Source organism: Symphodus melops, assembly GCF_947650265.1.
Source record: "Symphodus melops genome assembly, chromosome: 1".
Classification (NCBI taxonomy): Eukaryota; Metazoa; Chordata; class Actinopteri; order Labriformes; family Labridae; genus Symphodus; species Symphodus melops.
This window is the reverse complement of record NC_136691.1, coordinates 19,710,559-19,736,387: the sequence shown is the minus strand read 5'-3', so window position 1 is coordinate 19,736,387 and position 25,829 is coordinate 19,710,559. Positions and strand designations below refer to the sequence as shown.

The 25,829-nt window shown below is 39.8% G+C and overlaps 2 protein-coding genes across 2 annotated transcripts; both read left to right on the top strand.

The window, feature by feature from the left end:
- Positions 1-4,432, top strand: LOC306838993 (uncharacterized protein). The gene is made up of 2 exons (XM_079367435.1): positions 1-310; positions 2,332-4,432. Exons 1-2 carry the CDS (start codon positions 157-159, stop codon positions 3,936-3,938), a joined length of 1,761 nt encoding a protein of 586 aa, XP_079223561.1. The 5' UTR covers positions 1-156; the 3' UTR covers positions 3,939-4,432.
- A 2,326-nt stretch (positions 4,433-6,758) lies between these two features.
- LOC306821454 (uncharacterized protein) lies at positions 6,759-17,507 on the top strand. The gene is made up of 2 exons (XM_079339889.1): positions 6,759-7,639; positions 13,594-17,507. Exons 1-2 carry the CDS (start codon positions 7,471-7,473, stop codon positions 16,428-16,430), a joined length of 3,006 nt encoding a protein of 1,001 aa, XP_079196015.1. The 5' UTR covers positions 6,759-7,470; the 3' UTR covers positions 16,431-17,507.
- Positions 17,508-25,829: the final 8,322 nt, after the last annotated feature.

Genomic DNA, 25,829 nt, shown 5'->3' with positions numbered 1-25,829 from the left:
TACAGTCTGCTGGAAAATCCTTAGAAGAAGAAGAAGATTGAAGCGAGAGCACAGTTAACGTGTGGTTGTGCTAACAGTGGCGTAGACTAGTGTTTGAAAAGTGGTCAGCGTTTAGTTTAGTTTTTTCTCTGAACTCAATTCTCTTGGATATGTAAGATGTCCAGGTTTCAGGATGTTACAGATGTTTCAGGACGACGGCTGCTCGCTGCTGTCACCAGACAAACAACATCTGGACACGAAGAGGAGCTGCAACGCCAAAGAAAACAGCTGGATTTGATTTTAACACCTGAAATCAAGTTGCAGAGAGCAGGTTGGTTTTCTTTCTATTGCCTGAAACCTGCTCATGTTTCAAAAAGCCGAGGCTTTAGCTCATCTTTATAGGCGCACATAGCTCAGTGTTAGCCGCATCTAGCTTAGAAAGTCATTGAGTTTACTTCATGTACGTGATGGATTTTCACATTGTGCTGAAATACCTTCACTTCACACAGATCGGAGGGAATAGTGGTTACTGGACGGTAACTCCTTCTCTTTGACTTTATTGTATCCACTGCTTTGGATGGGAATTGATGAGATATTATCGACTCCAATGGCATCCTTGTGCTCATCGATACAAATCCTTATTGATTCCCTATTTCTCTGTGGTTAAAGTGTAACATCAACAGGTTGTCTGTGTCAACAACACAAACTCAAGTATGAGTCTCTGCACAGTGAACAACATAAATAGCTTCTCTGTAGGAGTCACATTTCAAATCTTTCCCCAGCTTGTTTAGGGTCACCTTGTGTGTGTTGGTTTTCTTAGAGAAGGGAGAGAAGAGACTCAGGTTGAAATTGAACAAACCAGAAGGTTTAATAAAGCAAGGAAATACAATGCAGATACCGATGGTGTTGTCTCAGCTGGGGGTCTACCTCACTGACTGGCACGTCAGCTTCCAAAACTAGAGAGTAGACCACGAATGTCGAAAGTCACAGGATTATATAGGTGCAGTAAGGTGCCTCCTTTAAAATGTTTGTGTGCTGCAGCAGAAGTCTTAGCAGAGGTGAGGTGATGTTCGTGTGTTAGTTTAGACAAAGAAAGTGCCCTTGAAATGTTGCACACAATGCAGAGTCTGTGCTGCAAGTTTTAGAGCAATAGAGGAGAGGTACATTGGTCTAAGAAAATAGCTTTAACAGTACAGTAATTTGGTCAAGGTTATATAAGCTTTAGAGAACACCCTGTCAGATGGAGTGGAGGATGCTTGAAGAGCTGATAGCAGTGACAGTGTGTCCCTTTCCTGCCACCACATGAGAGCAGGGTGAGCAGAGATTGGAGGTAGACCTCTAAACAACTGGACCTCCCTGATTGACTGGAGGGTCTGTGGCTACATTTGCAGTTGTCATCTCAATTACATTGAGTTTGACCAAACATTTATTTCTTATCTTAATCCATGCCATGCACATACTTTCAGCTTTAACGTTAGGGTTCATGCACGTAGCAGCCATGTTGGATTCTAACTCGGGCTACTCCGAGCTCCTCTGACTTTCTGACTAGTAATTACGACTTCAGGGGGGCGTTTCAGTTGTCATTTCAGACTGGGGCTAAATCCCCAAGTCAGCACAGTTTGTAGCCTTCATGACTTTGGCTTCTGTCCGTGCGTGTTCGATTATGGGGGCAGGATTAATAACACTTTGAGTTTCGTCCAGGTTCACAGTTCAGAGTGAACAGTTCACTGTTAAAGATGCCGCAGTGACACGTAAAGATTTGATTAATGGACACTTTTTATTTTTACACTCGTCTTTGACCCTGAGTCTCTTCTGACTCCAACACTTTTTCAACTGAGAGTAAAATGGACAGTTGCATGTTATGCATAAGAATTGGAACCTGTAGATAAATGGAGTATTCAGTTTAACTTTCACTTTGGAGCATTCAGCTCGCGGCTGAGGTCTATAGATGTGTGATCTTTAAACAAGGCCTCAAACCATTGTGAGCCACTCCCCCTGTAAAGTTCGAGCTCTCTAAAAACTAACCTCATGGTAAAATGTGACCATGGGTAAACAAACTTTGACCTGTGCTTATGTATGTTTTTTGAGGAAGTGTAAAATGGCGACGCAGTTTCCAATTGAAATGTCATAAAGAGTAAAAAATCTACAGTCTATCGGCCAAACACTGGCATCGATTTTCACATTCAATTTTACCCCTTAGAAAAATAATTAATCTCATTCTCTACAAGACTATTGACTGTTGATTTGTAGTTCGTCTATGGACACAAAGTTGATGTCTTTTTCAGATTTGCTTAAATGTTTAATGGTTAATTTAGACATCAGTTTGATTTTCCTGTTTACTGTTTCCTGCAGATTCCCATCAGCTGTTGGTAAGTAAAGATGAGCTTCCTCCTAAGCAGCAGAACTGGAGTCCCTGTCTGAACCAGGAGGACACTAAGCCCCCACAAATTAAAGAGGAACTGTGGAGCGGTGAGGAGGGAGAGCAGCTTCAAGGACTCAAGAGCTCTTATGCCACAAAGATCCCCTTCTCTGCTGTCTTTGTGAAGAGTGAATATGAAGAAATGAAATCCCAGTCCACTGAACTGATGGAAATGGGAGCTGATAGAAGAGCACAACCAGCCAGGAACCAGTCAGACCCAGAGAGTCATATACAACCAGGGACTGAGGTCAAGGTTGAAGACTCATCTGAAGCTGAGACTGAAGATAGTGATGATTGGAAGGAGACAATAGAAAATCAGTCAGGTTTAAAAATGGTAGAGAACATTAACATTAAGACACTGGATATTGATGAGAAACCACATACCTGCTCCGAGTGTCATAAAACATTTAAAACAAGACAGGAACTGATCAGACATATCAGGACTCACACAGGAGAGAGACCCTACAGCTGCTTATTTTGTAGTAAAAACTTTACCCAGCAAGGAAGTCTGACCACACACATTTTAATTCACACGGGAGAGAGACCCTTTAACTGCCCTGAGTGCAGTAAAACATTTAAAACCAAACAATTTTTGACAACACACAGAAGAATTCACACGGGACAGAAACCCTTCAGCTGCTCTGTTTGTAGTCAAAGATTTAATGAAAAGGGAAATCTTACCAGTCACATGATAATTCACACAGGAGAAAGACCCTTCAGCTGCTCTGAATGTGGTAAAGGATTTAACCGAAAAAGAAGTCTGGCCACACACATGTTTGTTCACACATCAGAGAAACCCTTCAGTTGCTGTTTTTGCAGTAAAGGATTTAACCTCAAGTCTAGCTTTAAGCTTCACATGGCACATCACAGAGGGGAGAGACCCTATGGCTGCAGCGTTTGTGACCAAAGATTCTTTTGGCATTGTCAGTTAAAAAGACACAAGTGTGCGAGAGGTCAAGCTTCAGAGCTCCATCAAAACGAAACTGAGGCAAAAAGAAAGGCAGGAGCTGATGGAGAGGAGTGTGCAGGAGCAGAACCTGCCAGGAACTCAGGTTCAGGGAGACATTTACAACCAGGGACTGAGGGGAAAACTGAAAATGACTCTTGTGATATCATTGAGACTAAAGACCATCAGTTAAGTTTAAACTTAAAGAAAAGGAAGCCAGATATTGACAAAAAGTTGCATTGTTGTTCTAAGTGTGGCAAAACATTCAAAGGGAAATGGGATCTGACCAGACACTTTAGAATTCACACAGGAGAGAAACCCTTTAGCTGCTCTGTTTGCAGCAAAAGATTTAACCAAATAGGGCACCTGACCGAACACATGAGTATCCATGCAGAAGAGAAACCTTTTAGTTGCTCGATTTGTAAACAAGTATTTTCCCAAAGGTGTAATCTGATACATCACATGGCAATACACAGAGGGGAGAAACGTGTCCGCTGCTCAGACTGTGGAAAAAGATTTAACCATAAAGGGCATCTAACTGCTCAAACAGGAGAGAAACCCTTGAGCTGCTCGAAGTGTGTAAAAAAGATTTGAGAATAAGGACATCTGACCTTGTGACTAATGTTTGCTTGCACTGCAGAGAAAATGTAACCACGTAACATCACATGACACAGTAAAGATGGGAGGAACTCGTCCTTTGGTCTGTTTGTGACCAAACACTTTATTCTCAGTCAAATGTTCATAAATGTGCCAGAGGTCAGGCTTCTGGTCTTCATCAAGACTGAACTTGAGGAGAAAAGAGAGACTGAGACAGTGAACAGGATAGGGAGGAGAGCAGGGTACATCAGTCAGGTTTAAACTTGGTGAAAAGCTGTTGAAAAGATAGTGAAGAAATAATACAACTGCTTTGAGAATATAAAACGTTTAAAACATGACTGGACCTGACGGGACACACGTTATACTTCACACAGTGATGATGAGTGGAAGAAGACCAGAGAGCAACCAGTGAGGTTTAAACTGAAGGACAAACTAAGACAGATTATGAAGTTGCTGTTTGTATTATGTTATATTGGTCTGAAAACAGTCAGCTGCCCTAAAAAAACAATACACCCTGAAATCAGGGAACATCCAAAATATTACAAATATCAGTCTCAAATTACTTAATTAAATACCAACATCATTAATAATTAACAATCTGTATTTAATTGAAGGTGTGAAATCCAAACACAAAGCCCTTTCACCCAGCCTATGTTACAATGCAAATACACAGAAACCACAAACAACTGCTCTTTAAATTATAACAGAATTTATTTAACAAAGAAACATCAAGTTAATCAATTAAACTCAAACAAACAACTGTTATAAACTAAACTACAGAGACAAACATAAACAAACGAGTGTGTGTGTGTGTGTATGGATTGCATAGTGTGAGTGCACCCTTAGATTCTTTGTATTGTATGTTGTAAGCACAAGGCTCTGTCTGGTCTACTGTTGTCAGAATTAGATTTGCACCTATTAATTCACATAATGATAACACTATTACTGTAAACAGTAGGTTTACATTTCACTCACAAATGTCTTTATTCAGTCATCCACCATTAAAAGTACACAAATCATGAAATCAAACAAAATGTATGTTGATTATTTACAGCAAAGCATCACTTTTTTTTCTTCCTGTGGGAAGGGGCCCGGCTTCTTTTTGAATACAAGTAGGGCCGGCATCAAGAGAGAGGTTGTTTATTTGTGTGCTGCATATCAGGAAGTGAAAAACTGACACTGTATGGAGATGTGATCTGTGTCTTTGTAACGTTTATTTTTAATATAGAAAATTTATTTAGTTCAGACTTCATAAATAAAAACAGACAATGGATGAAGTTTGACAGGAGTTATCTAAATGCTGGTCAACCATTTATTTTAAGTGTCATTCCAATGTATCTGTTAGAGCCATTTTGTACTATGTTCAGGTCATTTCCCGATTGCCACAGTAGGTGGCGTATTGGACAGCAGTAACATGGAAAGGGGATAAATAGAAGAAGAGGTAATTGTTCCTCAGGTGTGCTGTTTACCGGGGAGAAGCACACAGTTTTTGACTGCCGTTTAGAGGCAATTAATTGACTCTTTCTTTTGTTTGTTTTCAACAAGAGGTAATCAAAGTGCGTGTAAACAGTGCCTTTATTGGTGGTGTTAAATAAATACATCTTGAAAAAATCCGTGTGATGTAAAACGTGAAGCAGCCGAAGGACGACGTGTCAACTACGAATTTCCCGGTAGCAGCCCCTCACTGTGGCTTAGGTTTCTTTTCTTGTTAGTTTCAGTGAAATCAAGTCACTATAGTATCTTTATTATGTGTCACCAAAATGTTGTAATATTAAGGTAGTTGATCTTTCCCTTCAAAATTCCGAAGTGTTGTTTCCTCAAGTTTTGAAAGAGGTGGAATGAAAAACTGTAGTGATATTTCAACTCCAGAGGGAGGAGGTAATGCATCGTCTTGAATGACAACCGCCTTTAAAAACCAATGAAGAAGAACAAAAGCAGAGGTAGGGGACTCTGGAAGGAAGATGGAGCTGCAGGAGTTTGAAAGGAGAAGCAGGAAGAAATCAGAGAGCGGGGGGAGGAGCGATATTTGAAGCTCTAGTGAGGACAGTGAGACAGAAACCTTTTGATTGAAATAAAATTGACCTATAGAAACATCGACTTCGGAGTTCTGTCAGAAAAACAAGTAGTGGAAGAAGTAGAGAAGAAGAAGACATACTTTATCCTGCGAGGGAAAAATTAATTTGACAGTGTTTAAAATGTTTGAGTTTATTTGTCAGACAAGTGAAGAGAACTTTGATATTTTAGGAGTTCAACTACCACAGAGTGACATATTTTCAGCTGTGCAGACGAGCGCCAGTTAAGGGCTGATTGACAAAAAATCATTGAAAATCATTGAAGCTGCATGTTCAATCAATCAGTCAAACTTTATGAATAAAGCACCTTTTATACATACAAGATGTAATTCACAGTGCTTTACAGTGACAGAAAAACAAGAACAATGTAAAATAATCACAAAACATACAAACAAAAATAGATTCAAAGGCAAAGACTAATGCATATCAATATTTATTGTCAAAACAATAAGAGTAAAGAGGTAAAAGTTAAAATGTTTGATATTAATAAAAATATAAGTAGTTAAAATGAAAAATAGGGGGAAAAAATAACACTAAAAAATAAAAAAGAATGAGTAGTTCAATATAAAAGATAAAAAAAACATTGCATAATGCAAATACAAAAACATATACATGCCAGACTGAATAGGTATGTCTTTAGTTTAGGTATAAAACCTTCAATTTGTCCAGTTCCTCTCAGATCCTCTGACTGAATGTTAAGTAAGTAAATAAGTAAGTCTTTATTTCTATACTTTTAAAACAATTAGTCACAAGGTGTTTCAAAAATGCAAAAAGTAAAAACATTAAAATATACAAAAAGAAAGAAAAATAAATAAATAAAAACATGCAAAAAAAGGCATCATAGAGCATAATGTCTGAAAGCAGTGTTACCGAAAGTTTTTATGCTGCTATAGTTTTGAAAGTGAATTCCAGATAAGGTATTCCTGGATTACTTCAGTTGTATGCACTTTCTTTCCATAACCCGTGGTGCCCTAGCATTAGAAATGTGGACACCAGTTAGGGAGCTGTCGTAAATGTAGTGATGACTTGTGAAGTGGCAAAACAGTATGAAAGAACACCAATGTAATGTGTGCGGGGGAGGGAATGAGGACTAAGAGGGAGACTGTCCAAAGAGAAGGAGGGAGATGGAAAGTTAAGAATAGATCCAATTGTATTGCTTGTTGTATTTAAAGAGACACACACCAAAATGGAGTGTTGTGAGAAAGCAGGTTTCTACAGATAGGTAAGATGTGCATGACATGGAGTTACACTTGTTCAGTAGGTGGCGGTATGCACATTTAATTTGTTTGCAATCCGCCAAAAAACAGAGAGAGAAGAAGAAGAAGGCCACCTTCGGCTCTCCCACAGTTAGCTTATGCTGTGCTACATGTGCAGGTTTTCAGGGTAATGTTAGAAAATACGTCTAATGTAGAGTGTCTGGTTAAGTTTTCCTCCTTTGAAACCTGGATGTGTGTAAGATGTCCAGGTTACAGGACCTTACAGATGGATCGGGACGGCGGCTGCTCGCTGCGGTCACCTCAGACCTGTCGGGACAAACAACAACATGTGGACACGAAGAAGAGCTGCACCAGCAAACAAAACAGCTGGATGTGATGTCAACACCTGAAATCAAACTGCAGAGGGCAGGTTGGTTTTCTTTTCCACTGCTGGAAACGTGTTTCCTGTTCATGTTTCAGAAAGCCGAGCCTTTAGCTAATCTTCATAGACACACAGCTCAGTGTTAGCCGTAGCCAGCTCGAGCTTCACATTCTCAGTATCCAGGATGGCATTTCTCTCGTTTGTTGCAGAGGCGAGTAATCCATAAGGCATGGGTAAAGAGGGTGGCCTAAATTTGTGAGTGTAACTTTTTATTATTATTATTATGATTATTATTCTTTTCTTTCTTTTATCATAATCAACAATGTAAAAAATGAAGCCGGCTGTCAATAATAGTGTAGTCGGCTGCTTGGCCGACAACCAGCTCTTGTGAAAGCTCTAGTTTGTGTGCTCGTTATATCAGAATCAGCTTTATTGACCTGATATGTTTAACACACAATGATTTAACTTCAGTAGACTGTACAATGTAAACATTAAATAATAACAATTAACTACAAATATAATCAAGTAATTATAAACGTATATATGTACAACACTAAATTTTAGTGCAGTGGTGAGTAGTGCAATAGGATGAGGAAGTAAACATGAGGTAGTTATCTTTTACAGTATTTTCATTATAGTGTGTGTAGATGATCATTTAAATTAAATAATATATGTACACTCACTTTGACAGTTGAGTTCAGAGTTATTTCACAGCAGCAGGTCTGACACTCTGTGACTGTTCAGTGTTCATCAGAGTGACAGCCTGAAGAAGAAACTGTTCTTATGACGGGATGTTTGATGTACACATCTGAAACGCCTGACATTAAAGGGGAGGAGCTTGAACAGTTTGTGTCCAGGGTGTGAGGGGTCTGCAGTGATGCTACCTGCCCGCTTCCTGACCCTGGACCGGTGTAAGTCCTGGATGGGGGGAAGGTCGACACCGATGATCTTTCCTGCAGTCCTGATCGTTTGTTGCAGTTTGTGTCCAGTTTGGTTGCAGATCCAATCCAGACAGTGATGGAGGTTTAAAACATGATCAGCAGCTACTGGGGCAGGTTGAACTTCCTGAGCTAGCGCAGGTAGGGCAGAGTCTTTGTGATGGGCTGGGTGATGGGTGTGAAAACCTGCAATGGATGCTATTGAAGTCCTGAGCCAGTCTATTGTTACCTGCAGGGTGAGTGGTGGTGGTGGGGGAAGAAAAGCGTTGTTTTAGCTTAGTCAATGTAGCTCCTTTTAGCTACCATGATCGACCTTGTCAGTTTGTTCCAGGCCTGCTTGAACAGGTCCCAGTCCCAACTTGGCGTCCTCCTTGGCCTGACGCAGCGTCCTAAGTTGAAGTGTAAACCAAGGCTTGTTGTTGTATGTGCAGGTGGTCCTGGTCTGCGCACACATCCTCACAGAAGCTGATGTAAGATGTCACAGTGTCAGTGAGTTTGTCGAGATGTTCTGATGCAGCTTTAAAAACACTCCAATCAGTGCAATCAAAGCAGGCCTGTAAGTCCTGCTCAGACTCCTCTGTCCATCTCTGTACAGTCCTTACTACAGGCTTAGCAGGTTTTAACTTCTGCCTGTAGGTCAGGATGAGGCAAATTAGACTGCACAGGGAGCAGAAAATTATGAACCCTTTATTACTGTGGAGCAGTGGAAATGCAACCTGAAAAGTCAGCAAAAAAGCTTTTTGTAGCGTTTCCTCTAGATGCATTTTAAAATCTTAAAAAAATAATAAATAGACCTAAACAAAAATACTCTGAGTTTAGGACTGAACCAAACCAATCAAAGTTACTGCATTGAAACACCCCTGATAGATGCTGATCTGTTGTCGTGTTTAAATTGTTGAAAGTGAGACAACTCTGGTGATGACTTGGACTCTGTGCGCCCTCTGCTGGACATTTTCAGGTTCCTCCTAAACTGTTGAATATTTGGACGGCTGCTCCGAGATGCTCTGACGTATGAGCTGGAGATCAGTATTGGTCGATACTTTGGATGTAATGATACTCTTAGCTCATGATATGTTGCATATCATGAACAGGTTTTTAAATGTTCATGCTTTGTACAACACTTTGACCTGAAAGCGCTTTACAAATAAATATATTCTTCTTATTATTCATGTCTGTAATATATTAGTTTATATTTTAATTGATTTACTTTATACAGGCACAACACAGAGATAATAGGCTGTATTGGTTAAATTGTCAGGTGGTATATTCAGGTTATCATAGTGCTCTTATTATAATAATAATAATGATACGTTATTTAAAGGCGCCTTGTAAAACACTTAAGGTCACATTGCTAGGCAGAGATAAAAATGACAAAGTAACAATACATCGATAAAATCAACATTAAAAAGACAAATGTACAGGACAGAGTATTCATAAGACTGGGTGGTGCATGATCAGACTAAATATGCCAGTTTAAAAATATGAGATCTAAAAATAGAGAGAGAGTCATTACTCCAGATGTGTGGTGGGAGGCAGATCGACAGAAAGCTCTGGACGTCATGGTGGACAGGCGTGAAGGTGGTGCAGTGAGTTGAGACCTGAGAGTGCGGGTGGGTGTGTTGATGTGCAGGAGTTCACAGAGGCACAGCGGGGCGAGGTCATGAATTGCCTTTAAGGGGAGGAGCAGGATTCTGAAGTTGATGTGATATTTAACAGAGGGGGTTCTGAAGATGACATGTCATGATGAGACAACTCATGATGAGCATCTTGTCCCATCTCCCCCATCCCATTTTCAAGCCCAGCACAGTTTAGCAGATGAGCCCGGGTCTGCTGAAGATTTCTGCCTGTTAAAAAGAAGTTTTTTCTTGTCACGCTATGACGGATTAAGCTGGGCTCTTGTAATATAGCCATAAGTAAGGTCCTTTACCTGCTTTTTGTGAAGTGTCTCAAGATAACACCTGTTATGAATTGACGCTATACAAATAAAGATTGATTGATTGATTCATGATTGATGATTGTTTCTTCTCCACAATATAGTAGTAGGAAATATATGAATTTAAATAAAAAATGTGACCAAATACAACATTTGCACTACTAGAGTTGTAGAGAACGACAGCACTATCCTCGGCTTTCTCTGCCTTTTTTTAGGATTCTTTTAGTCTAAACAGGAACTGTTTTCACAGCTATGAAATCAGACAGTGAGCGACTCTCAGCTGAAGCAGCGTCAGTCGTTTGATGGACTCAAGCAGGAATGACCTCCGTTCTATAATGCATCATGGTGGAATACGTTTTTCAATGAATGTTTGAACTGAACGTCATGGAGTGGGTGAAGACATTGTCTAAAATGCCACAAAGCTCCTTCCTTCCTGACAGTAGGTGATGGTATCCTAGACTCCCAGTCGGGACTGGCAGGCCACCTGGAGGGGATCCAATTGAGCCCCGTTTCCACCAAGCGAAAGATACCTCTGACTCCCAGCTAGCACCGTTACTCCATCCATTTGATTTGCCACCTCAGGTTGCCCGTGGTCCGATATAGTAGAGGAGATAACTCCTCTTCATAAATCTCGCTCGAGCTTTCCTCCTGGGAGTCCTTCTCCATAGTTATTTACACAGGATGGAGGATATCCAGGTTTCTGGTCACAAAGCCAACTGGCTCTGTGTGATGAGCTGATCCAGGATGTAAACACACAGGGTTGCTGCACGATATTGTGACTGAAAGGGCGGGATAATGGAAGAATAAACAGAATGTTCTTTAATAGCAGAGAGGGAACAACTGAAAGATGGTTACCAGAGGAAAGCAATCAAATTGATAGGATATACAATCAATGAATAGTAAGTAAGAAATACTAACAGGTGCAAATGCAACAGGCTGCATGCACGTTTGGATAATGCACACTACCAAAGGAGAATATTGCATTATATTTTTTGTCTCATTGGTCAGTTTTTTTATTTTAATAAAGCCTATTCACAGACATTTATACAGTAATTTCTGATACACAATTCCCAGAATGATACATCTTTTCACGTTTTTGTACATTCAAGATGTATGTATATCAAAGACTTTTTTTTAATGAAGGACACCAATCACTAAAATATGTCATCTTCTTAGGAGTGTTATCTAAACATAAAAACAAATTATTTGACTTTTCACTAGACCCTCTGCTGTTACCAGCCCCTAAAAGGAAATGAGTGCAGCCAGGATTTCAGGGCAACCTGCACAACGGGGCCCTATTGATGTGTGTAGGAGGAGGTGGCCACAAAAAAACAGATTAAGACTGAACAACAAGACACCATATGATTGTATTCTATAACATATATAACATATATAACATATATATTAGAGCTGCAGCTATCAAATATTTTAGTAATCGAGTATTCTATCGAATATCCTGTCGATTAATCGAGTAATCTAATAAATCATACTTTTGCTTAATTAAGTTTTAACTCGTCTTGGGTCGTCCCTACAAACCTGCTTCTTTGCAGTTACCGTGGTAACGCCTGCTTGTTACAGCCAACCACCTCTGCTCTACAGCTGCTGACACTCACCATATTACTGACAGGGTCCCAAATAAACTTTTTGATTCACTGGTCAAGGCGGCAGGTAAATTAAAAATACAGGCCAAACATGTTTTAATGGCTGAAATAACAAATACTGTTTTGTGTAGCCTACACATCTGTTACAGTATTTAATTGAGAAAGCATTATGTTCTGTTGAATCAATCACAGAATCAATCATTATGTCAGATCAGGAGATTGAGAAACTTTAAATATACATTTGCTAAATTATTATTCCACAAACAAGTTATCTCTTGATTTAGCTTTGAAGACATTAGAGATTTAATATAATCAGCCTGTTCATTATTAAAAGTGTATCTCTGTCTGCTCCTGCAGCGCGTGCATTCAGCACGCTCACAGACTACAGAGACCATAGACATACAGTATGTCTATGACAGAGACTGTGAGAGGACGTTGCTATCGTTATGTTAGCTGCAAACACGGAGAGAGTGAACGGAGAAAAGTCGACTGTTTGACCGGATCACGTGTTCCCGACTGGGTCGTATGGATCACTGATCAACTGTGTGCTGACTAAAAGTTAAAAGGGGCGCGCCGCGCTCGCGTGTGCGTGTGTGCGCGCGTGTGCGTGTTGAAGTGTCTGTGTGTCAGAGAGAGGAGCAGGTAGCTGCAGCTACATTAAACGTGTTTTATACTTGTACCAAAGTGTTGATGACGCAAAAAAAAACTTAACGAAGCCTCGAGGCAGCGAAAATTCCTCGATGAATTTTTGTAATCGAATTATTCGAGTTATTCGAGGAATCGTTTCAGCTCTAGTTATAATACAATATTCAGACTCAGGTTTAAATGCACCCTGTGCTACATAATTTGTTTTGCGTAATATAACATATATAGTTCCTTTTACTTTATATTCCAACTGTATATATTGGCTCCTACTACAGTTTTCTACTGTCTTGTGTTGCTGCAACAACAGAAGTTCCCTTAGCATCAATTAAAAATTCTTAAACTACCTGTGAAACACCTTCACCTGTTGGGCCTGCACAATTAATCACCATTTCACTATCACTCATGGTAAAGCTTACCGGTGGTACCCTACCCTGATATTATTTGGGGATTACCTCCATTTGATGTGGATTACAGGCCCTTGTTGTTCTATCATTGAGGGTGATAAAACATGAAAAATAATTATAAAACAAAACAGCGGTATCAGAATAATCTATTGGCTAAACTGTTACTTTAATTATTTGTATCAGCCTTGATTTTAACATTCAGTGCTTCACTGAGAATAATGACACCTCCTCTGCACAACTGCTAAATGTTGATCAATTGTTCATTTCTTCTAAGTAATTTAAACAAAAAGTTGATCTGTTTTTTGGTTGGTCAGTTAAAGTATGGAAGTAAATGTAATCCTGCTTAACACCATACACATGTAATTGACAGACATGAGATTCATATTGGTATTCAAACATTTTTTTGTATTTTCATTAAAGTGCACCTAAACATTGAGTTGTGGATTTAACATCTGTTGGATTTTTTTTCTGTGCCCTGCAGATCCCCAGCAGTTGTTTGTTATTAAAGAAGAGTTTCCACCTGAGCAGCCGGAGTTGAGACACAGTCTGGACCAGGTGGACACTAAGCCCCCACACATCAAAGAGGAACAGGAGGAACTGTGGAGCAGTGAAGAGGCAGAGCAGCTTCACGGACTGAAGGAGGAGGCTCAGACCGCTGATTTCCCTTTTAACATTGTCATTGTAAAGAGTGAAGATGATGAAGAGAAACCTCAGTCCTCACAGCTTCTTTACAGACAAACTGAACAGATGGAAACAGGAGCTGATGGAGAGGACTGTGGAGGAGTCGAACAAGACAGGTATTTGAATCCAGAGAGACATTTACCCCCAGAGATTGAGGTCAAAACTGAAGACTCTTCTGAACCTGAGACCGATGACAGTACCGATTGGAAAGAGAAAAGAGAACTTCAGTCAGCTTTAAACTCCACGGAAACCATAAAGGAAAAGAGACCAAAGACTGATGAAAAATCACATAGCTACTCTGAACATGGTAAAACATTAAAAAATATGAAGAGTCTTAGAGGACACATGAGAATGTACACAGGAGAAAAACCATTCAGCTGCTCTGATTGTGGTAAAATATTTAACCAGAAATGGAATCTGACCCAACACATGTTGGTACACACAGGAGAGAAACCCTTCAGCTGCTTCATTTGTAGTAAAAGCTTTAACCAAAGATCTAATTTGACACATCACATGGCACGTCACTCTGAAAAGAAACTGTACAACTGCAGTGTTTGTGAAAGAGGATTCTGTTGGCCATATGAGTTGAAAAGACACAAGTGTGTTGGAAGTCAGTCATCAGTGTTTCATCAAAACCAAACTGAGGAGGAAAGAGTGGCAGAAGGAGCCGAGGACTGTGGGAGAGCAGAACTAGTCCTGGACTCTGATAATTCAGAGAAACATTTACGATCTGAGATCAAGATCAAGATTGAAGGCTCTTCTGAAGCTGAGACTGAAGACAATGTTGTTGATTGGCAGACCAGAGAAAATAGATCAGGTTTAGGTGGGGTAAAAATCATTACAAATAAGAAACTAAAGAATTATTATCAATTGCATAGCTGCTCTGACTGTGGTAAAACATTTGAAAATATGCACGATCTTACTCAACACATTATAATCCATAAAGAGCAGAAACTATTGGGCTGCTCTGTTTGTAGTAAAAAATTTCACCGAAAATGGCAACTGACTGAACACATGTTGGTTCACACAAAAGAGAAACCTTTCAGCTGCTCTGTTTGCAGTAGAAGATTTAACCACAAGTCAACTCTAAAACTTCACATGGCACGTCACACAGGAGTGAAACCAATCAGTTGCAGTTTTTGTGACCAAAGATTCTTTTGGCCCTCTCAGTTAAAAAAACACAATTGTGTTGGGGACAATGATGGTGGGGCAACCAGACAACATCAATCACGTTTAAGCTCTGAAGAAAACATAAAGGATCAGAAATCAAGAAGTGATCAGAAATCACATGACTGCTCTGAGTGTACTAAAACATTCAGAAAAAAATGTGATCTGACGAGACACATGAGAATTCACAAAGGAGAGAAACCCTTCAGTTGCTCTGACTGTGGTAGAAAATTTAACCAAAAAGGAAATCTTACCACACATATGCAACTTCACACAGGAGAGAAACCTTTCAGCTGCTCTTTTTGCAGTAAAGGATTCAACCAAAAAGAAAGCCTGCTCAGACATATGTTAGTTCACACAGGAGAGAAACCTTTCAGCTGCTCTGATTGCGGTGAAAGGTTTCGCCTCAAAGTAAGTCTAGCCCAACACATGTTCATTCACACAGGAGAGAAACCTTTCTGCTGCTCTGAATGTGGTAAAGGATTCATGCGGAAGTCTAATCTGACAATCCACATGGCACAGCACACAGGGGAGAAACCCTTCTGCTGCCCTGAGTGTGGTAAGACATTTAAACATAGAAGTAGTCAAAAGATTCATATGGCACATCACAGAGGAGAGAAACCATTTGGCTGCTCTGTTTGTGATCAGAGATTCTCTTGGCCGAAACAGTTAAAAAGACACAAATGTCTTGGAGGTCAGGTTTCAGAGCTTCATTCAGACCAAACTGAGGGGAAAGAAACAGAAGCTGATGGAGAGGACTATGGAATAGCAAAACCAGCCAGGAGCACATTTCCAGAGATAAATGTACAAATGGAGACTCAGGTCAAAATTGAGGACTCTTGTGAACTTCAGAATCAAGATGGAGATCATTCTTGGAAGGAGAGCAGAGAACATCAGCCAGGTTTAATCCCTGTGGAAAACATTAAAAATAAGGAACCAGAGAGTGATAAGAAATCACATTGCTGTTTTGTTTGTGGTAAAGCATTTAAACAAAAAAATAATCTTACCAGACACATTAGAATTCACACAGGAGATAGACCATTCAGCTGCTCAGTTTGCAATAAAAGGTTTTATCACAAACAGCATGTAACGACACACATGTTCATTCACACTGGAGAGAGACCCTTTGGCTGCTCTCTATGCACTGAAAGATTTTCTCGAAAAGAAAGTTTAACTGCACATATGTTTGTCCACTCAGGAGAGAAACCCTTCAGCTGCTCTGTTTGCAGTAAAGGTTTTAATCGAAAGTTCAGTCTGAAAGTTCACATGGCATGTCACAGAGGGGAGGAACACTTCAGCTGCTCTTTGTGTGGTACTAGATTCGATAGTAAAGTAAATCTGACTAAGCATATGTTAATTCACACTGGACAGACACCCATCAGTTTCTCTGACTATGGTAACTTAGACCCAGAGAGACATTTACAACAAGAGATTGCAGTCAAAACTGAAGACTCTTTCGAAATAGACTGAAGAAAGTGATGATAATTGGAGGGCGACTTGTAAAGATCAGTCAGGTTCAAACTAAAGGACAACTGATGAAGACCTTGTCAAGGATTAAGAGAAGTCTGATGATATTTGTGTTTGTGTGGTCATCAAAAAACATCAAAATAGACAACTCACTTCACCACACATGGTTGGAGAGCAGCAGAGGCTTATCTGCATCATTATCTCTTTGTTACTGTCATCAGGACCTTCATCTCATTCATTTAAAGGCAGTAAAACAAGCGAGAAGATTCCTACATCAGGGTGATTGTTGCAGAGTGAGTGATCTGTCTGTGTTTGGACATTGAGAAACACTCCACTGTATGTATTAACATGTAATCACATTTGGACATCATAGTAATCAGTAAGTAAACAGTAACAGTAAGCAGAAATAACTGTAAGTGGGCGCTGTATCGCCTTCATGCTAACTCTCCATCTCTTAGTGAAATAAATGTCACTCTTTGAGACACAAGGTTTTTGACTCATTTTGATAACATCAGTGTTGCTCCAAGAACAACCTGGGCTCGTCTGAGGATCTCAGCTATGAGTCCAAGTCTTTCCAGGGGACAAGATAGTTAAATTAAGTTGTTGGAGAATTTAAACAGTCTGTAAATCTCAGTTGTGGAGACTTGTATCTCCATGTTAAACAAAAAAAAAAGTTTAAGCTATGTGTTTAAATGTGTGAGCTTTGTAAAGATAAAATTATAGTCAGTTTTGATAGCATGTGAACACTAATGTTAATAATACTAACTTTATTTGTATAGCACTTTTTAAAAGCAAGGTTTTACAAAGTGCTTTGACACGTGCAGAAGCAAACCAAGATTGATACAACTAACCAACAGAAACAAAATCCGGACCAACGTCAGAACCCGAAATTCATCATATTAACTAATAATAACCAGGGCAACTTAGAGGGAGACCAAGGAGACCCAGGATGTTAAAAGATAAATGAGCAAAAAAGAGATAAAGAGATAGAAACAATGAAAAGTGGCAAAAAGCCACCAAAAGGAATGGTATTTGTATAACCTGTCTGTAAAACGAATTTTCGAATAAAAGTATTTCCTGAGAACAACACATAATCTATTTCTTCTTCTTCCTTTGATTGTTTATTTTGGCAAACTTTTTTTGTCAGCTTCTGAATCAATACAGGATAATCCTTCCTCCCTTTGCTTTATTAATTATATCAATATTATTCCTTAGCCACTGCTGAGGGGTCTCCTTTTTAAACAAAGTGGTTTGTGGATTGTTTGTGATTTGATTCACCAAGCACATTCTTGTTTGACTACACAACATGGTTGTGACAAAATAAAATACAAAACACCCTAATAATAGGTTTAATGTAAATGCACCGCTTCACACTCATATATTTGGCACATAAAAACAAGTGTAAAGGATAAAAGTTTTTTGGGGTTTTTTTGGACTGAATTTTCAGTAACTTAGCTGACTATGTTGCACAATAAGAAGTGTAAAATATTCATGTTTTTTTTTTCTTCTTGGACCTTGAAGTGAAGATAATTGATAAGCATTGGCTTATTGCAATTTCCCACATGCAAACGATGTGATGCAAGTACACATGATATCCTATTTTTCTTTGGGTTTGGCTGGCTGGTAGTGGGTGGGGCTTATTAATTAACCGTGGCACAGGTGTGAAAGGATAAGAGTTGGAGTGTGTGGAGCAAGGGCGATATCCACACACCCAACAGACGGACGTCCACTACCTCCCATTTGTAGTACCTTTTTGATTGACCAACTAAAAACAAACAAAACTTGAGAAAGAGACTGAGTGCTTGTGCTGACCGCTTGTGAGGACACTGACAGTCGGAGCTCGCCGTTGACACTCTACACTGCCAGCCAGCCTTTGTTTCAGCAGTCTAGGTGTCCACTATATGTTAGAGAATGAGCATCCCCTAGACGCCATTCATTCTCAAAACAGAAAAAGGAGAAAGATAATCGGAATATTTGTTTTTCTAATGATTATCAATGTACTGAATTCTTCTGAAAAAGAGCATAAAAAGTACCTAAGGTACCCATCTAGGTTTTAACCCCTGGAGGGCAGTAGCGCTCCATGTAACCTGTAATGGAGAGCGCACGGTCATTTACTGTAAAAATCAATTTCGAAGAAAATGTCACTCTTAATGTCCCAATTAAGTTTATCCAACTGAGAATTTGAACAAACTTTCTTTAGACAAACTGAACATGTTGGTGAATTCCTTCAGTCCTTCCAGCTGCCGGTTGTAAAAGTCAATTTGATATATTCCAGTTGAAGAAACAACACTCTCCTGTTATTTTAATAGAGTTTTTAGTGTGAGAGTGTTTTCACTATCGCCTCAACCAAATACCTGAGGTTTTTTATTACATGTTGATCAGGATTCCTTTGAAGTTATTGCGGCATGTATCCTACAACTCCCCTGGAGAGGTGTTGTCAAACTATTAAAATAGGAATTTGGTCCATGAGTGGGAGAGCCAGGAAAAGAGAGGCCCTTAGTGTTGGTGTTGAGAGTTCAGTCAGAATATTCTGTAACACTTTTCTTGAAAGTATTAAACATCACATTCCTCAAATTGATTTAGACTTTAAGGAAATATGTGACTCAGAGATTAACGTCAAGGAATTAGAGACAGCTTTAAAACAAATAGCAATAAACAAGGCTCCAGGTCATGATGGGATGACCTTGAATTTTTTATAAAATTCTGGGAAACCATTAACGATTTATTTTTTAATGCTCTAAAAGGATGTATGGAAAATAATGCTCTTATGTGTACTATGAAACATGGAATAATCACCGTGTTACACAGGAGAAAAAACTTTCAGCTGCTCGGTGTGCTATAAAAAATTTATTCAGAAAGTTCATCTGATCTCTCACATGGCAATTCACAGAGGAGATAAACCCTTTAGTTGCTCTGAGTGCGGCAAAAGTTTGATTCATCGGCCTGATCTGACATGTCACATGGCACATCACAATAGAGAGAAATCCTTCAGCTGCTCTGTTTGCTGTAAAACGTTCATCCATGAGCCAGATCTGAATACACATGAAATGTCACAGAGGTGAGAAACGCTTCAGCTGCTCCATTTGCTGTAAAAGATTTGCCCTTAACAGCCACGTAACCAGACACATGTTGGTTCATCAAGAGAAACCCTTTAGCTGCTCTGTATGTTGTAAAACATTTAACCAAAAGTCTTTACTGACATATCACATGGCACATCATGAATTTGAGAAAGACCCAAGTTGCTCCGAGTGTGGTAAAACGCTCAAATTCAAACGAGATCTCATCCAACACATGAAAATTCATCCAGGAGAGAAACCCTTTAGCTGCTCTGTTTGTTATAAAGATTCAACTCCAATCTGAAATCTGAACCAACACTTGAGAAGTCACACTGGGGAGAAACCCTTCAGCTGTTCTTTTTGCAGTAAGAAATGCAATCACAAAGGAAATCTGACTAACATGAGAATTCACACAGGTGAGAAACCATTCAGCTGCTCTAAATGCAGGAAAAGCTTTACAGGAAAGTCTGCTCTCACCCGTCACATGGCAAAGCACACAAGGTATAAACTCTACAACAGTTCCCTTTGTAGACAAATATTTTGTTTGCCTAGCCAGTTTAAAAGACACAAGTGTGTTGATGGTCAGGATTCAGAGCTTCTTCAAAACCAAACTGTGGCAAAAGAGAGGCAAAAGCAGGAGCTGATAAAAAAGAGAGTTGAGGAGAAGAAGCAGCCAGGAAGTCTGGTCCAGACAGATATTTACAACCAGAGAATGAGGTCAAGACAAAAGATTCTTCTGAACTAGAGACTGATGGTAGTGATGATCAAAAGGAGTGAACAGAATGTCGGTCTTATTAAAACCCTAAGAAAGATTGGATAGGTAATGAAGAAACAACACCTATTGCCAATATTTTACAAGCTGTGATTATTTTTATACTCAACAAAAATATAAACGCAACACTTTTGTTTTTGCTCCCATTTGTCATGAGATGGACTCAAAGATCTAAAATTCATTCCAGATACACAATATTACCATTTCTCTCAAACATTGTTCATAAATCTGTCTAAATGTGTGATAGTGAGCACTTTTGCTTTGCTGAGACAATCCATCCCACCTCACAGGTGTGCCACATCAAGATGCTCATCAGACACCATGATTAGTGCACAGGTGTACCTTATACTGCCCACAATAAAAGGCCACTCTGAAATGTGCAGTTTTTGCTTTATTGAGGGTCTGGGGACTCAGAACCAGTCAGTATCTGGTGTGACCACCATTTGCCTCATGCAGTGCAACACATCTTCTTCGCATAGAGTTTATCAGATTGTCAATTGTGGCCTGTGGAATGTTGGTCCACTCCTCTTCAATGGCTGTGCGAAGTTGCTGGATATTAGTGGGAACTGGTACGCGCTGTCGTATACGCCGGTCAAGCACATCCCAAACATGCTCAATGGGTGACATGTCCGGTGAGTATGCTGGCCATGCAAGAACTGGGACATTTTCAGCTTCCAAGAATTGTGTACAGATCCTTGCAACATGGGGCCGTGCATTATCTTGCTGAAACATGAGGTGATGTTCATGGATGTATGGCACAACAATGGGCCTCAGGATCTCATCACGGTATCTCTGTGCATTCAAAATGCCATCAATAAAATGCACCTGTGTTCTTCGTCCATAACAGATGCCTGCCCATACCATAACCCCACCACCACCATGGGCCACTCGATCCACAACATTGACATCAGCAAAGCGCTCACCCACACGACGCCACACACGCTGTCTGCCATCTGCCCTGAACAATGTAAACCGAGATTCATCCGTGAAGAGAACACCTCTCCAACGTGCCAGACGCCATCGAATGTGAGCATTTGCCCACTCAAGTCTGTTACGGCGACGATCTGGAGTCAGGTTAAGACCCCGATGAGGACGACGAGCATGCAGTTGAGCTTCCCTGAGACGGTTTCTGACAGTTTGTGCAGAAATTCTTTGGTTATGCAAACCAATTGTTTCAGCAGCTGTCTGAGTAGCTGGTCTCAGACGATCTTGGAGGTGAACCTGCTGGATGTGGAGGTCCTGGGCTGGTGTGGTTACACGTGGTCTGCGGTTGTGAGGCCGGTTGGATGTACTGCCATATTCTCTGAAACGCCTTTGGAGACGGCTTATGGTGGAGAAATGAACATTCAATGCCCGAGCAACAGATCTGGTTGACATTCCTGCTGTCAGCATGCCAATTGCACGCTCCCTCAATGCTTGCGCCATCTGTGGCATTTTGCTGTGAGACAAAACTGCACATTTCAGAGTGGCCTTTTATTGTGGGCAGTATAAGGTACACCTGTGCACTAATCATGGTGTCTGATGAGCATCTTGATGTGGCACACCTGTGAGGTGGGATGGATTATCTCAGCAAAGCAAAAGTGCTCACTATCACACATTTAGACAGATTTGTGAACAATGTTTGAGAGAAATGGTAATATTGTGTATCTGGAATGAATTTTAGATCTTTGAGTCCATCTCATGACAAATGGGAGCAAAAACAAAAGTGTTGCGTTTATATTTTTGTTGAGTGTAGTATTCATTAGACCCATTTTGTGGTGTATTTGGCTCAATGCTCAGTCATTATCAAAGCTTTGTCTCCTCCAGGAGAACTTTCTGCATGTGCCTTGTTAGGTTACTTTGGCTTCTCTATCCAATACATGCACAATACACTTCACACACCTACTCTACACCTCCAAACTTTAATTCATATTTTTGGGAATAAATCTGTTGAACTAATTTAAGTGTTCTTTCTGTGTCTCTCCCTTTATTTTCCATGACCTTTGAGCTGGTCATGACAAGGGTTGTCGAAAACTATTATGATTAGGAAACATTCCTTCAGCGCTCCATTTACACCCACCCCCTCCCGTCTGTTCTCCCTTAAAAGCCACTTCATTATGCACGAGTGCCGTCAATCACGTCATCACTTGCATTCTGTAGAAATTACGTAATCTCAGTTCTCATTCAGCCAACGACAAACTCACAGCATAAACTCTGTCAGAGATGACAAGCTTCGGGTGTGGGCTAGTGCACACAAGTGGTAGAGAATGAGCAGGGAGACAGGGAGGCGTGATTGGTTCATCAGATTGATACCTCGTGGCAGACATTGGTCAAAGTTTTTATAGGCTTTCAACTTCTACAGGTGACGGATTTTCTTTGTTTCTTGTTCAGAACACATCAATTATGAATGTTTGTCAGGACCCATCAATATCAACCAACATTTTTAATAAAGGATCTGGAGAAAATGACCAAGCCTGCCTGTAATTGACCTGGTTTAATTCAATCTATGCAGAATAATAACACTCACTAGAGTATATACTCTTCAGTTTGCCAGATTAAGCTTTATCCTATGATTGTCATAATTATAAACATATAAATAAATATTATTTATGGTAAAATTATATCAGTAAATATATTAAAGAACATATCTGTGATTTTGTTTGTACTCTCAATGATTTAAAAAGTAGTACTTTTAGTTTAAAGTAAAAAAACAAAATAAAATAATTGAAATATGTAACTGTTATATTGTGTCTCATTTGTTATTAAGCTAAACATGTTTTGATCAAACAAAGTCACTTGACATAAAGGTATAGAAAAAAAAGTTTTTAAAGACAAAGAAAAAATAGAAGAAGCACAATTGTGTCATATGAGGTCTGTCAATTCTTCTTGTGAATATTAATATGTAAGATCAATTAGAGGACACTTCTCACATGACTTAAAGTTGAGTTAGTATAACAATACTGCTGACAGTTTTGTCCCCATGTAACAGTTATTTATTGATGGTCCCTCAGCCAGCCTGATGGTTAAGGTACAAGTTGAGCTGAGGTAACCATCCTGCTAACACCTCTCAGGTGGACAAAGTGAGGAAGGAAAATCTAGATTCAAACCAAATTCACCACATTGGGAAGGTGGTCATTCACTTCCAAATTACCAAGAGTTATTTCTTCAATTTTCGATAGAGGTTAAATTTTTAACTGTAGTACAACTTTAGAACCAGAGGGAGGTGGTAATGCAACTACTGAATAAATGAATTAATGTTTATTTTCTTGTCAGGTCATTAACATGACCAATCCCACATGGAATTACTCTGACACATTGGCTGAGAGTCATGCCCCAACATGTTATTTAGCCAACAGCCCTATTAACATAAACCATCTCACAAATAATAACACTCCAAGAGGTAAGATATATACAACTGATACCAACTAATTAGGTGCCAACTGTCTCTAAAAACTAAAAAAGAAGAGTTGAGTAATGACAAAGATGTGGCAAAAAAAGAGGGAAGTAGCAGCAGTATTGGTAGGCTGAGACAGAGTCACTGTGCACTAAATTTATGGACTGGCAATGGTTGGTAAGAACTCTGATGGAAGATTCATCTGTGGAAAGTCAAAGACAGTGAATTAAGCTTTGACAGCATGCACTCACTATCACACAGAGAATCCTCATGCAAGCAGTTCTGCAACACAAACTGTTACAAAATGTCTTCATTGCACTGGACTATAGGCAATGATCCGAGGTATCCACATTCATATTGTATCAATGACCTACGGAGGGCAGCAATACGTCTGGGCTGTGTCTCGTCTGCCCGAAATGTAAAAGAAGAAGAAGAAAACTGCACGCGTGAAATATTAAAACGCAGAGAGAAAGGCTAAAATAGGAGAAATGTGGAGTTGAATATTGAAACTGGACGAGTTCAGATCATTTATTGTATGCCATCAGCGTCTTTTGTCCCTGCACACAGACTCCCCCATAGAAGTAGCTTTCCACACTCCAGTATATAGGTGGCGGTAATGCTCCTAAAAAGCTAGCTGCCACCTGCCAATAAACAAATATAAGAAGAAGACAGCATTCGTCTTTTTAACTGTGCTATCTGTGTAATGTTAGAAACGACATCTGGGTTTAGTTCAGTTTTTTCTTCTGTGTGTAAGATGTCCGGGTTTCAGGACCTTAAAGAGTTATTCCGACGGCGGCTGCTCGCTGCTGTCACCAGAGACCTGTCAGGACAAACTACAACATGTGGATACGAAGAGGAGCTGCACCGCCAAAGAAAACTGCTGGATGTGATTTTAACGCCTGAAATCAAGCTACAGAGAACAGGTTGGTTTTCTTTCTACAGCTGGAAACGTGTTTCCTGCTCATGTTTCAGAGAGCTGGGTCTTCAGCTAACCTTCATAAACACAGCTCAGCGTTAGCCGCAGCAAGCTGCTGAGACAGTCATCGAGCTTACTGGACTTAGGGAGTTTTGATAGCTTAGGCCTGTATAATGTGGAATGAGTATATGATGAAGACGATAAGGATATTGAGTAGGGTTTTACTACAACTCTCAAGAACAGCAGTGAATGTTGTTGTAGATTACTATTTATTAATTTTATTTATAAAATAAGTGTGTTGCCTCTTTGCACTTCCTGTCAGCACCTGTGTGTCGGATCGGATTTGAAGCTGTTTGTTTGCACACATTTCCTCCTATCCTCTTGTGGTGTACTTATTCTCTGATGAAACCTCCTTTGGATGAAAGAGTCTGCTTCATCCTGCATTTTATTGCCCAGTTCAAAAATAATTATGAATAAAAAATGAGTCTTTTGGTCAATGAGCTGATAAAAATATAACTGGACTGACTTGCTGCTTTCATATTGAAGACTACGTTTATCCATTGGGCCTATTTGCAAGGATGGGAGGGAGAACTGATACTATTTTAGTTTGGTAAGTTTTCTCACATCTTTCTGTTCTAATAATCATATACTGTAGTTTGACAGACAGAAAGTTAAGATAGCCATCACCACTGTGGACTGTCCAATTTTGGAAGAGACCAAAGATGAGGATACACATGAAGCTTAAAATACTATGCAGCTTGATTATTGTGCAAATCTTTGCCAAATTTAGGCCTTTGGTCAGCTCGTACTGGCCCTGTCTTAAGCTGAGAGTGATTGTGGGTACTCTGACCACTTTGGGACTTTACTTTTACCTTCAGAACAAGTGCACTTTGCAGCTTTTCAAGATCTTGACACACAAAACACACCGTTCATAAAAATGGGGCAGAGACTACAGCAGAGAATCCCTGTGACCTGCTCGACCATCGAAAGAGCTTCTTCTATTATCCCCATACATCTAAACAGGGCTATGTACCTAACGTAATGCACACCAATAGAACTTGGCATGCTAACACCCTCTGCTGGAGGCACATGTTTGTAATACCTGCAACTGCACACATGATAGCCACATGAAGGACAAACCTTCATGCCCTGAAGAGGCTACATACCCACCCTACACTATTAAAAACAGTTTAACATTATCCAAACAAGAACGTATAAATGTAAAGAGTACTAAACTCACCCGGTCGGCAAGAGCCCCCCAAAAGACTGATGAGTCCATTAGGAC